Consider the following 13,848-nt stretch of genomic DNA (forward strand, 5'->3'; position numbering starts at 1 on the left):
AGCCACACCCATGAAATTATTAAAAAGTTTCCGCTACTAAGCTTTAAGGATGTGTGACGGTGTTGTGACGTGTCCATTATGTACAACATTAGATTACATTCATTCATTCATTTTCTTTGCCTTAGTCCCTTTATTAATCTGGGGTCGCCACAGCACTAAATTTAAATTTTGCATAGAACCTTCTTAAAAGTGAACATACACAAGAATAATTATTTAAAGATCTCGTGAAGTGCATTTGAAATGTGCATTTTTATTTGATTTTGACGTAATCTCAACCAAAACACGATGAAAGGGTGGGACGTAGTGTAGCTCCTCCCCTTTAAAAAAACAGCCAATACTGTTTTGTTTTATTACCACTCTGCCAGTGAGAGTGGTTGAGCATAAGTGCATCAAATGAAAAGCAAATGAGAGGTGTTTAGAAGGGGAGGGGACATTTCAGATTCTAAAAAGCATTTGATTGGTTATGATGTGATGACAAATCTGTATGAGGACGTGAATAAAACTGTTGATCCATTTAGGCAGAAGTGACAAACTATAAGCTTTACATGTTTATATCAGTTTTGTCTTCTAAATGTTCTAAATCTAAACATCTAAAAAAAACTTTCATGGGATCTTTAATAATGATTATGGCTCATATGATGATTTAAAGTGGTTCAGTTAAGCCAATATTTAAGTTAATGTTTCCTTATTGTGCACTTTCACCCATCAAGTTAGTTTTTTTATTTATTATTTGGTATATGCACATTTCTGCTTTAGTTTTGTGAATACGTCATGTTTATAAAATAGACTTCTTTACAGTCATGAGTAATATCTTGGGTGTGGCCAATGGAGGAATGGAGAATGACTGACAAGTGCCAAATTGCACTTAACTCCACCTATAAAAGCTCGAATCAGAAAATGAAAATTGTTGCGCACCTCCTGAATGTAACTCTTGCATTGCATTGAGGATAACAGATTTTTTTTAATCAAATTATTCATTTGTATCCAATAAATTACTAATATGTTCGACATTGAAGAAACCCTCTCCTGACCTTTTTTATTAAACACATGGAGTTGATTAGATATTCCAACAGTCTTTTCACATTCAACAGGTTTTCCTTAATGTGCATAATATCCACATTTGGCAAGAAAATAAATGTACAGTATCAAAAACTATTTGCTCACATGGACACACACTTGACACAAGTTGTCTGCATGTCCATCATTTAGGAATGCTTCAAATTGTCAGCTGCTGGTTTTTGGGTAAAAGAGAAAAATGAGCTGAAAAAAGGCTATGCTGTGGCTCAAGGCCATAGTCACCAAAGCGCAACACCAGCGTAGCAAGCCACTGACTAGCTTGTAGGCATAGGTTAGTTTGAGATTCTGAAAATATGATAACCTTGAATAAAAATATCACGGTTTGACGATATTGTGATTACTGCTCTAAAATATATTCTTTTTAAAATGTCTGTGTAAAAACAAAAGCTTTTTCCCCTTATGAACACAATATTTTTTATTTTGAGAAACATTTTAAATATTTTGGAGCAGTAAACATTTTAGGCTGAATAATTCAAATTATAGATGCTCAAAATAACTGATTAATCGTTAACTGAAATGGTGCGTTTGTAACCGATTAATGGTATCAGTTAAAAGATTAAAAAATATTATTTTATATATTTTAAAGTTTGGCTGCATAATGGGCTGATCACAGTGAACACACTTTTTGCATTGAGAAGGGCATTTTTTGAATGGTTTACTAATGGCCGCGAGTGTTTTGCGTGCTGCTTATGCGCCCTGCATGCCTCATGTTATGCTGTTGTGTGCTGTGTGCTCGCGGTTGAAATAAAACTCAACCCTGAGTGGAAAAGCGCGTTACGTCAGTTGTGTCTTTTTCATTCTTCAATCAATGAAAGCAGAGGTGCCTGCAGTGTTTGTGTTGTCAGGACGACGGATAACTTTTAATGATCGCAGTGTCAAGTTATCCAGAGCTGTATTACTTTACAAATCATGAATATCACAATGTTATTATATATTACAATTATAACAACATGGACAGCAATACGCGCGCACAATAGACCAGCTGATTCAGTCTTTTCCTATAGTGACATAAAAAAAAGCACCGCGCTTCTTTTTTTCTTGTCAACATAAAAGGCAGTGCAGTGCACCTCGCATTTTTGGAACGGAAAAGCGTGATCAGCCCCTGATGTGCAACAAATAGTTGTTAACCTGCAGGATGGTAACACGTGCAACCACACGTGCCTACAGATGTATTTTGTCGAAGAAGCAAAATGAAAGAAGAATATTTCTGGTCACAGTTTGACACAGACGAGTTGATGCAGCGCAGATGCTATTGCCTCATGCTGCCTGGAGCCGCGTCATAAACTTAATAAATAACCTATTGATGATTTAATGTACAACCAACAAACCAACCTTTTTTTTCCATTTGGAAAATTTGTTATTTATAGTTCTTATATAATATCAATTTTTAAAATTACCTACATAATCTATGAATCAAACCAATCCAATGATTTTCTTGAATTTTTCATAATGAAGCTTTCAATTTAAAGCTTATAAAACATGTATGTAAGTTAATGCAATATATTGTAAACAACAAAATGGTTATATGCTGTAGTAGCCTATACTTTACAAAAAGTCAACATACGAGCCAAACGCACTGGCAGCGCGCACACATAAATCGCTAGTAAGACAGGGGAAATAAGTCATTATGACATAATCTTTAAACTAATGACTTCTATTAAAATGTTAACAGGAGTTTTGTGACATAATAATAACAACAAATCATTAATTAAATGCATATTTTCAGTGGAGCGATCGATTTTAAAAGCCTGATATTTTTATTGATGGAAGAAAAAAAAACATTATTGGAAAAACAACCATGGCGGTTCTTAAAAAGGATTCAGTCAGTGTTTTCGTTTTGATCTAAATTTGTCATTTAAGTAAAAAATATCTAGAGCAGCCTGTTATTTTATTATTTTTTTTAGTTTATTCTTTTTTTCTATTCTGTCGGAAACTGCAGGTGCATGAAGATGTTCTGTATGCTGTTCTACTTTTTTATAATATATTATAATATAATAAGTATTTTAAAAATTTCATGTGTCACAAAAAAGACACGTAATTTTTTCATTAAACAATATTAAATATTTCTCTGTTAGCGGTTAATGGTTAATATTCAGTTAATGAGCTGTGGTTGTCGGTTGGTAAAATAAACTGAAATGAGCATGTCTAATTTAAATAAATAAATGACTTCTGCTGTCTTCATTAGTTTCTAAAACACAGATTTCTTTACAATTTAAAATGGCATCTTTGTATATCTTTTCTGCTGGAGATAGTTTTGTCCTAAAAGCTAAAAAAAAATAAAAAATTCTTACACATACCATAGGAACGGTATAGCAGAAAATTCCAAACCGCGGTATACCTTCAAAACGGTTATCGTCCCACGCCTACTAGCTTGTATGATCCAATATTGTCCTCTGTCTATATTCCGCTCACATACACATATACTTATCTATGCATGAACTGCTCACCAGAAAGCTAATTCTACTCAAATAACAACCTGACAGGACATTTCTATTTTTTATACTTGTTCCTGCTGCTTGCAATAGCTGCTGTGCTGTCATGAGAACACTGGTAAAAGGACACCTCTTGACTCTTTCACTGTCGGCAACATTTGACCATAAAATGTTCATAAAATGTGGTAATTTTATTAGCTTGTGTTTCTTTCTCCATATACTCTAACTTAAGTAAAATGTAAAGTAGTCTTACATTTTATATAATTTAATTTAATAGAAAATAATTATACAGTGTTTTTGCTTTAGGCCAAGTGCATCCAAATTTTTATTTTTATTTTTTTTTCAGTTTATCCATACCAGGGGTGCCCAAACTTGTTCATGGAGAGCTGGTGTCCTGCAGATTTTAGTTCCAAACCCAATTAAACACACCTGAACCAGCTAATTAAGCTCTTTCAAGTTATATTAAAACTTCCAGGCAAGTGTGTTGAAGGAAGTTGGAGCTAAACTGTGCAGGACACCGACCCTCCAGGACTGAGTTTTGGATGTTTCCCGGTGATGGGTTGCAGCTGTAAGGGCATCCACTGCGTAAAACATATGCTGCATAAGTTGGCGGTTCATTCCGCTGTGGTGACCCCAGATTAATAAAGGGACTAACCCGAAAAGAAAATGAATGAATGTATGGATATTAGGGACCTGTGAAAATTGCCTTTACATGTATGCTCAGTTATACACTCTTTTTTTTTTCCCCGCCTGTTGTGTGTAGGATCCGCACCTGGACAAGTTCTTCACGCTGGTGTATGTTCTGGAGGAGTACTCTTTCCCCTTCAGACTGAAGGATGTGATCATCACAGAGTCCAATGTGGAGGCGGAGCTGAAGGCTAGCATGGCGGCTCTGAAGGAGCACTGCTGGACACCTGTGTTCGCTTTCTGCATCAGCTGATGAGCAAACTCATATTACTGATCGTGCACCCACCTGTCATAGCAGGACAGATCGGTTAGTGAGACTGGAGCTGGGCCACATTCACAGAAATCTTGTTCCAAAAAATTCTTAAGAATAAGTGCCATACTGACAAAAAAACAACAAATTAAAATTTTTAAGTCGTAATCCTGAAAAATTTATTTAAAATGGCTGATTCGTTTAAAGGGTGGTCCAGAGTGTATTTTTAAGGCTTGGTCGTGTTTATAAGATGCTAAGCAATATGTGCTCATGCTTCACTTGTAAAAATCATGTTATGTTTTTCTATATATCTTACTTTATTGTATACAGCTACTCAGCTAACATGAAAACGACTATATTACCTAGTTCATCCAAAGCCCGCCCTCAAGAGGCTCTGATTGGTCAGCTAACATAATGTGCTGTGATTCGTAAATTGGCTCCATGTCACTAAGAAGCGTTTCTACTATAACATTACAGCGCATCTGACCACATCTCTCTGCTGTGCTGGGTGTATGCTCGTAACCTGAAGGGTTTATGACATCATTAACCCGGATGTATATTTTGTAGTCCCCAAACTTTGTTCACTGTAGGCTTTGCTAAGCTAACTCTGTAAAAGCCAATGTCTCCCTTTGCATTGAACTTTGAACTTTTTACATTCAGAGATGTTGTTTATGTTCACACAGCTACATTACACATACACTAAAGTTTAAAATATGATATCGTAGTGGACCACCCCTTAAAAAAAAAAAAGGAAAGTTAATGTCTTTTATTAATTTATCATTGAATCAAACATTTGATTCATTCCAAAACAGATTAATTCATAGTGGTGTTGCAATGAGATGCACAAATGTTCTGTTTGGAAATATTTTCATTGGCGGAACAGGAAAAAAACACTATTATATCTAAAAAAAACACCTCACTCACTATTAGATTTTTGGTTTGTTGAAACTGTTGTATAACATCAGTATCACATTTTGTAATACATCCATGTGCTTATATTTCGTTAAATGTTTATATACATTAACTTTTAAAATTCTAAAATGTTAATAATAATAATAATAATTAATAATAATAATAATCAAGGCTTGACATTAACACCCACCAACCCACCAAATGCAGGTAGAATTTAGCTGTGGTGGGTTAGACTAGGGGTACTCAACCTTTCTCACTGCAGGGCCTTCTTTCTCTGATCAATTTTTGAAGGCCACCTGTCTGACATTTTCTCTAAAATGCTTATGAAATGCTAATTTAAACCTTTATTTATTAACTTAACTTATATTATATTATATTATTATATTATATTATATTATATTATATTATATTAATTATATTATATTTTATTATATTATATTATATTATTATAACAAATATATATTATACATTTGATGTGCCTTCTATTATTTTCTAATATCAGCATTTAAAAATATATATAATTAATTAATTAACTAAAACTATATTATATATTAATTAAATTTTTATTTTTATACATACACAGATTCAAAGAGAACCACAGGTTAACAGGTATATTTCAAAAGACCAGCTTCTGCTTTAAACTGGACTGACTGAATATCTAATATTAAATATCTACTATTCAAAAATCCCGACAAATGTATAATACAGTAAAACACTCCAAATCTGTTAAAACGCATCGATCTGATGGTGGTTGAGTTTGCAGCTGGATATTATTGGGAAATCACTGACAGGATCAGTGCACGTTCCTGCAAGAGCACCACTGAAGCTCATATGCAGGTTAATTTTACATTCTATGGCAGAAACACTATTGAGCCTCCCTAGATCCTCCTGTATGGGTGCGTGTCTGTTATAAAACACTTACAGGACATTAATTTGAACAACTATGTGGATATATTAAATAGTTCACACAAAAATACACAAAGAGAGACTTTCAATTCACGCATAGTTCATGCATAGCATACTAGTTGCTGACGTGATCATGAGGCTGTTTTTGCGCTGAGTTCAATCAGTAAGTAATCAATCAGAGAACAGGAGAAAGTGTATTACTTCAATCATTTTAATGTAGCCTATTATAATGCAATCCAAAAATTATAGTATAAGATTGAGAGTTAATTTTAATCTCACGGCCCACCTGCAGTATCACAGGCCTACTAGTGGGCTGCGGCCCACCGGTTGAGAAACTCTAGGTTAGACATACACTCCCACTAGTCACTTTGGCTGGTTGAAAAACCTTTTTTTAATTGTAGTTTTCTTAAAAGCAAGCTTCGACAGTAACCAATAATGACACCATATTCGTGTAAATGTGATCTTAAAATCGAGAAGCTGCATGACTGACAAAACGAATTGTGTTTGCACAAGCAAAAGAAAGCAGGTGAATACCGAATGAGAGGATGATCACTCACGCGCACAGGTGATGTGATGCACGTGACTGTTAAACAGCGTGCGCTCTCCCGTTTACTTGCACGAAGCAACCGTGCCTAGAGGAAATGCAACTGGTACAATCAGTTCTTTTTAAAAATAAACTGGACAAAAAGCGGTGATCGTGCACCCACATTGCTTTCGCTTTAATCATTCTTTGAACAGATTATCAACAGGCCTAACTTTAACTGTGTGTGTTTTCACCTGTTTTCTTTTGCTTGCAGTTATTTTAGTTAATATGGTTTAATTATCATCCTTTACAATTAAGTCTTCATTTATGTGTAGTTAACTGGTGATCTGCGACAGATTACTGTGCATATTTTGACAATAGTTCTTTTTTTTTTAATGTCATTTTTAAGGAAAGTTTTGTTGAGTCAAAAAACATGTATACAGCTAAGTTTTGTTTGTTTTGACACATTATTTAAAATTTGTGGCTACTAAATAAATTATTTATTTATTTTGGTGTGGTCAGAGATAAATTTGGTAAATCCTTAATTTTGAGCTCTGAAAGGTCCTGTGAAATAAAAAGTTATTGCAATACGGCACAACCAATTTGCTCATGCACATTGAGCACGCTTATACACAACACACACAAAAAGTGAAATGAATGAGGAGGCATGTGGACACAACACAAAATCTCAATCAAGTAATTTTAGCATGTCAGTCAAATTTATGCAAATAAATATATATTTCCCAACCACAATATTGTGGCTAGTGAAAATTGCGAGTGGCTAGTAATGTTGGAAATCTACTAGCCACAGTGACTGGTGGTGATCAGAAAAAGTTAGTGTCAAGCCCTGATGAAGTTATTAGTAACTAATAAAGTTATGGTAACTAATAACCTTAACTTTTCTGATTTTGATTGTAATGCAATAATGTGCATCTCTTGTAAAGCTGCTTTGAAGCAATAATTATTGTGAAAAGGGCTATACAAATACACTAGAATTGAACTGAATTTAATATTATTGGGAAAACAGCATTCTGGCTTGTTTAATGTTAATCAATTTTATAATTTATGGAAAATATTAAAAAATCATAACCCAGTGAATGTTTTTGGACACTGAAGATGTGTTTTTGTTTGGTTGCAAAAGAAGCGACTTATTGATAATGTCAGTTCATATATTGTTGAAAGAACAGTTATATTGTATATGTATTCATATGTTATTGAAAGACATCTATATCACACCAATAGTTTCAAGATATTTGCAAAAAGTACATTGTGAGAATCAATCTTAAAAGCTATGCTTGTCATAGACACCAATTTTCATTGTGATGTCAGGTGTTTTTAAATATGTGCATTGTTTGCATGCTGTTTCTGTTTGTGTTCACTGCTACAGTAAACGTTATGATGAAATGCTTTTATACCAGTGAATTAAGAAAAACATAATTATAGAAAGAAGTCATGTTGGATATTAATCTCATAACAAAGAACATCCTAAAGATTTTTTGTTGATGTTATTATTATTATTTTGAGATTACAAATAAGGACATTTTCTTTTTAGACACATATCTTTTCTGGTGTTTCTTTGTCTAATTAATTTCCCCTCTTTCCTCCGAATGCAGTAAATCTTGGCCGTGCTGCGTTTGAAGCCATGGCCCTGCTGGTAAACCAGATCCATAAGAACTTGGAAGGAAACCAGGACCATCATGGCCGCAACAATCTGCTGTCCTCCTACATCCACTACGGCTTCCATCTGCCCACAACAGAGCCTCTGTCTCCCCCTGCTGGTGAGATAGAAATACAGCCCAAAAATCACAGAAAGCTGAGACATTATACAAAACCTGTTTCTAGGAAGGAACTAAAATTATCTGTGTTTTGAAAATACGATGACAACAAGATTTTGTTTAATATCTTGAAATTGTGCCTTAGAGATACAGTTTTGTTGTTAGAACACTACGCTGATTCATTACTCTGTTTTTATTTTTGTTTATGAGTAACTGGTCCATATGCGTTTAAGCACTCATTTGACCTTAATAGCAAGATGATCATTTAAGTTTATACACCGATTTTGTCCCTCTTCCTCTTTCAGTGGGAGGTGCATCATATGATCTGCCCATACACTATGCCACGCTTTCTAGGGCCACGTCAAGACCCAGTGCCCTGCTGCTGTCCCGCTCCAAGAGCATTAGTAACTCTAACCCTGACCTGGCCTCTACCCCCGCCACCCCTGATGAGGAGGTGCAGAGGATCATCGGCAGCAAGGTGAGCGGTTGCTTCTCTGCCTTTTGATTGGTTGTTCAAGTTACAGCAGCTACAACAGCTTGTCCACGGGGTCCTAAAAAGTATTAAAAGTTGTAAAATCAATTTAGAGAAATTTAAGACCCTTAAAGTATTTAAAAATCTTAAATTCTATTTTAAAAGGTGTTCAATTTTGTATAATTTTTTATTACATTTTTATGCTGAATTTAATCTGCGAATATTGGGATGCTGTGTAGTTTATGGAATCAGTTAAATCCTGCTAGATTTGACTTCACTGCTTTCCTTACAGCCGTAACCAAGCCAACACTGTTATTCTTGCTGTAGTATAGTCACTACCAAGCGGCAACCTCCTGCTCTCCCTCGTGAAGCTAATACGGAAGTAACTGAAACTGCAATTCATCCAAATTCTGCTAGTCTTGGCTCCATAACAGGGTTTTTGCTAGATCGGATATGGTTGCGGCCGGTAGTTATTGAAAATTATTTATATTCTTTATTAATTTTCTCATTTATTGTATTTTATTAATGCCTACCCCCAATCCTAAACCCAACAGTCACAGCACTGTAAAAGCAGGAGTTGCACCGAGTTTTATTTATGCTATCTGTTAAATAGCATAAACAATAAATTGTATTATTTAACACCTACCGCCACCCCAACCCTAAACTCAATCGTCACAGTACTTTAAAAATATTAATTATTGTTGTACAGTGTCATTAAAAAATGCTGCTATATTAATGTGCATATCGCACTTCCAGCCGGCCGCGTATCCGTATCTAGACTTTACCCCATAACATTTCTGCTGACCCCAATGTTAAAATGGCCAACTTTACAACAGAAAAAAGATGTTTACAGCCTGGTACAAAGAACGATTTTGGTTCATATAGCTAATATTACCCTTCATGACAACTGTGAGGGGGTGAATTTTTTTATAACTCTTCCGTTTCGTTTTTATTAAGTGCTTAATTAAGGGTGTGGCCACTTGAAAGACAGCTAGGTCTCGCTGGTCGCTGTCACTTCACCCCTGATTCTGACTGATTAGCATATACATCGTATTTTTGTTTGTTTTATGTGGCTTTACACAGTCAACTGCCTATTGGAATTATTTCTTACAATTTTAGATAATATGGCATGCTGTGTGCACTTAATTGTGCTCACAAACCATTCACATGGCCTCCATTTCCTAGGTGAGTGAAATTATATTATTATTACTTATTTACCATATCTATAAATGTATTTATTTTATTTAAGATAATTGATCATTTCTAATTTTCTTTAGACCTGTAGTGCACTCCAGAATCTGACATATTGAACATTTGAAGCGTTGCCATACAGTTTTTGCCTGGATTTCATAAATAATCTTGCATTTACTAACACAGACTATATTTGAAGTGTTTGGAAGTAGTTTGCGTTTTCCTCCTGTAGAAAAATGTCATAAGAACCATTCTTAGTGGCTCATTCTTAACATTCTTAGTGTTTTTAAAAAACTAAACACTTTATTGATATAGTGTACAACCAATGCCTTACATTTTATGAACCTTACATTTTATGAACCACCAAAGACCACAGTTTCAGCTAAAACTTTTCTGTAATATTATACCAATGATAAAAGCCAACTACACCTTGGATTACCTGAGTGTGGGTTAATTAACAGCATTTGCTTTGTCAGTTATGCCTTAAGGAGAAATGCACTGAAAAGTGCAAAATAAAATCATAAACATATAGTAAGTATATGAGTGTTTGTGTAATTGATTGCAATTTCTTTTAAAGGGGACCTATTATGCAAAAATTACTTTTATAAGGGTTCAGACACAGATGTGTGGCAACAGTGTGTGAATATAGCCAGCCTTTAATGGTAAAAATGAATTAATTCTGTTTTTTATAATCAAACAGTCTGCTGAAACACTTTGATTGACATTCTCCCTTTGTATGTGTCATCAGAGGGGGAAAGTCCTTCCTATTAGTGATGAGTTATCCCTTATTAGCATAAACAGCTCTGAGTAAGAAGCAGCCGTCCACCATAAATTTTTTCACACCATGACCAACTTTTGACATTTTAAGTTTTTCATAGAGATATCGTTAGTCCTGTTTTGAATCTGCCACTATGCTGATGTGTAGGTGTTTGTAGCTTCGCTCTTTTTGAAAAGACCACAATCTCATTCGATTGAAAGTGACACTCAGTAAAACATCAAAGCTTAAAAGGGGCAGTTTCAAATAGTTATAAAACATTATTTGTGGTATTTTGAGCTGAAACTTCTCATACACATTCTAATGACATTAAGGGTTTTAGGAATCTTGCAAAAACATTATTAATAGGTCCCCTTTAGGGTACAGTTGTCATTATTAATAAGCCTTAACTATAACTTTTAGCCAGTGTAAACTCTTAATTCACTGCCTATTTATAGGTAGTAGTTGGGTTGGGATAGGATTAGGGATGTATGCAGTATTTGTTCTTGAGAAGTACAAATAAACACCCAATATCCCAGTGATAGGCAGGTAAAAAGTTAACACTATTAATAGTGACTGTTTGTGCTTAAAGGTCCCATAAAGTGCTTTGAAATGTGCATTTTTTATTCAATGTTTTGACATAATCTCAACAGAAAAAATGAGGAAAGGGTGGGACATAAGAGGGCCCCTCCTCTTTAAAAAACAGCCAGTAGTGTTTTGTTTTATCACAGCTCTGCCAACGAGTGTGGTTGAGATCAAGCACATTAAATGAAAGCAAAATGAGAAGCATATTGAAGGGAAGGGGCATGTCAGATACTTGAGAGCATTTGATTAGTCAATATTTGAGAAACAGAAGTATGAGGTGACGTGAAAAAAAATCATTGATCGATTTAGTTGAACTACAAGCTTTGGATGTTTATATCAGTTTTATCTCTTCTAAATGTGACTGTTGTCACTGTTTTGGAGCACACTAGCTAATATCCTTTAAACTAACAGACTGAAACTAGCATCTAAACATTTTTATTTTAATTTCTTTAAGCTAAAGTGTTATTAAATGCTGAAAATGTCCTTTTTGACTTGATTCAGGAAGCAACTGGATTAACTGAATAAATTGTAATATGCAGTTCTGCTTTTGATGTTGTTTGTTGGAGTGATGGGTAAGCCTGTGCGGTGTTTCCTGCACTAGCTGTTGATCGCTCTGCTTATGTCTGTACTGTGTTTTTACTGTGTGCTACTGCCTCCTCCCCGCTTCTTCCCACCCTCTTCTCAAATAATTCTTGTTACTGCGCTTTGTCTCCTCCCTGCGACGCCTGTGTGTGGCTGTTGTGCCCTCCCCCGTGTTGCCCTATGCTGTGTGTTATGTGTCGTCGGTGGATGAGCAGGGAATAGACCGCTCTCATTCCTGGGTAAACTCTGCTTACGCTCCAGGGGGCTCGAGGGCCGTTCTCCGCCGGAACCCCAACTCCAGCTGTGAGCTCAAGCAGGTGCCGATTAAACCCTATAACCTAATGTCCCGCTCTACTGCCTCAAACCATACACCCTACTGTACCATTCTGCATCACCCCATCAGCATAACATTATTCATTACAATATCTTTTATTTGATGTGTGTTTTTTATTTGATGTTATTATTAATACCATTTATTTTCTAAAAATGTACAAACCATCATAACCTGATACTGTCAAAACCTAAACCCTAACATTTCTTTTTATTACTCTCTCATACATTTAAAGGGATAACTCACTAAAAAAGAGAAAATTCTGTCATCATTTATTTTATCCCATCATTTACTCTATCCTTTACCCTAACCCTTTACTTGTTCCAAACCTTTGTGATTGTCTTTTTTGTTGAACACAACCACCATTGACTTCCATGGTATTTGGTATTCCTACTATAGAAGTCAATGGTTGCAGGTGTTCAGCTTTCTTCAAAATATCTTCTTTTATGTTTACTGGAAGAAAGAAACTCATAAAGGTTTTATTATCACTTGAGGATCAATAAATAGTTAGTAAATTAAATTTTTGGGGTAAACTATTCCTTTAACCACAACATAACATGTCACAGTCTCAAACCCTTAGCATTACATTACTTCTGTCTCAAACTTTTTACCATTACATTAATGGTTAAGCAAACCGTTACCTCAAAAGTTACTTGTTGAGGTCTCAACTTTAACATTTCATGTTACTGTGTGTTTTCATCCACATATTTTGATGCACATTTCAGAATATTGTATTTAAAAAGCTGGATGGAAGAGCAAGGTTCTTTTAAATTCTTAAAATGCTGATGAAAAGATTCTGCAAGCTGTACAATTGAATAGGATAAACTTTTTTTCGATAAGAAAAATGTGAATAAACTACAATGGAAACACATTTATCGAATAAATGCCTTGATGCTCATCAAAAAAGGTTTTTCCCATTTCCAACAGACAATTGGATTGGATTAGATAATAACTAGACTAACCAGTGAACTAAACTGAAAAGTAAGTGAAACATTAAAAGCCTTTATTAACATGTTAATAATGACTTTTTGCACAGAGTGCCTTGGAGTTTTTGTTTATCTTTATAAATCCCTTATCCAAAGAGCAATGACACATCAATATCACCTGAAGCACTTTTTGTTTGATTCTGGATTAAAATATAATTATATATTATTATATAATTATATCCTACAACTGCCTCCTCTTAGTCCTGCAAAATTAGACACTACCTCCAAATGCAGGATGACATGACAGCGTTTGTTGCTGTATGTCATCCGAGGTAAAACTTATTTACTACTGAGCAAAATGGAGTTTCCCAGTTTTAGTAGCAATCATTTTTAATATTCATATTTTACTCTAGTTTCCCAAGAAGTAGCCATTTTTATTCTCTTG

General features: G+C 34.8%; 1 protein-coding gene across 1 annotated transcript in view; it reads left to right on the forward strand.

Moving 5' to 3' along the window:
* Nucleotides 1-4,276: 4,276 nt before the first annotated feature.
* Nucleotides 4,277-13,848, forward strand: part of LOC130221517 (dedicator of cytokinesis protein 7-like) — a 57,222-nt gene continuing 47,650 nt past the window's right edge. The window contains 5 exon segments of the mRNA XM_056454047.1: nucleotides 4,277-4,402; nucleotides 4,405-4,503; nucleotides 8,401-8,565; nucleotides 8,868-9,040; nucleotides 12,362-12,463. Of these exon segments, the coding sequence (XP_056310022.1) occupies nucleotides 4,393-4,402; nucleotides 4,405-4,503; nucleotides 8,401-8,565; nucleotides 8,868-9,040; nucleotides 12,362-12,463 (549 nt within the window). The 5' untranslated portion in view covers nucleotides 4,277-4,392.

Source organism: Danio aesculapii, chromosome 3 (genome assembly GCF_903798145.1).
Source record: "Danio aesculapii chromosome 3, fDanAes4.1, whole genome shotgun sequence".
Lineage (NCBI taxonomy): Eukaryota > Metazoa > Chordata > Actinopteri > Cypriniformes > Danionidae > Danio > Danio aesculapii.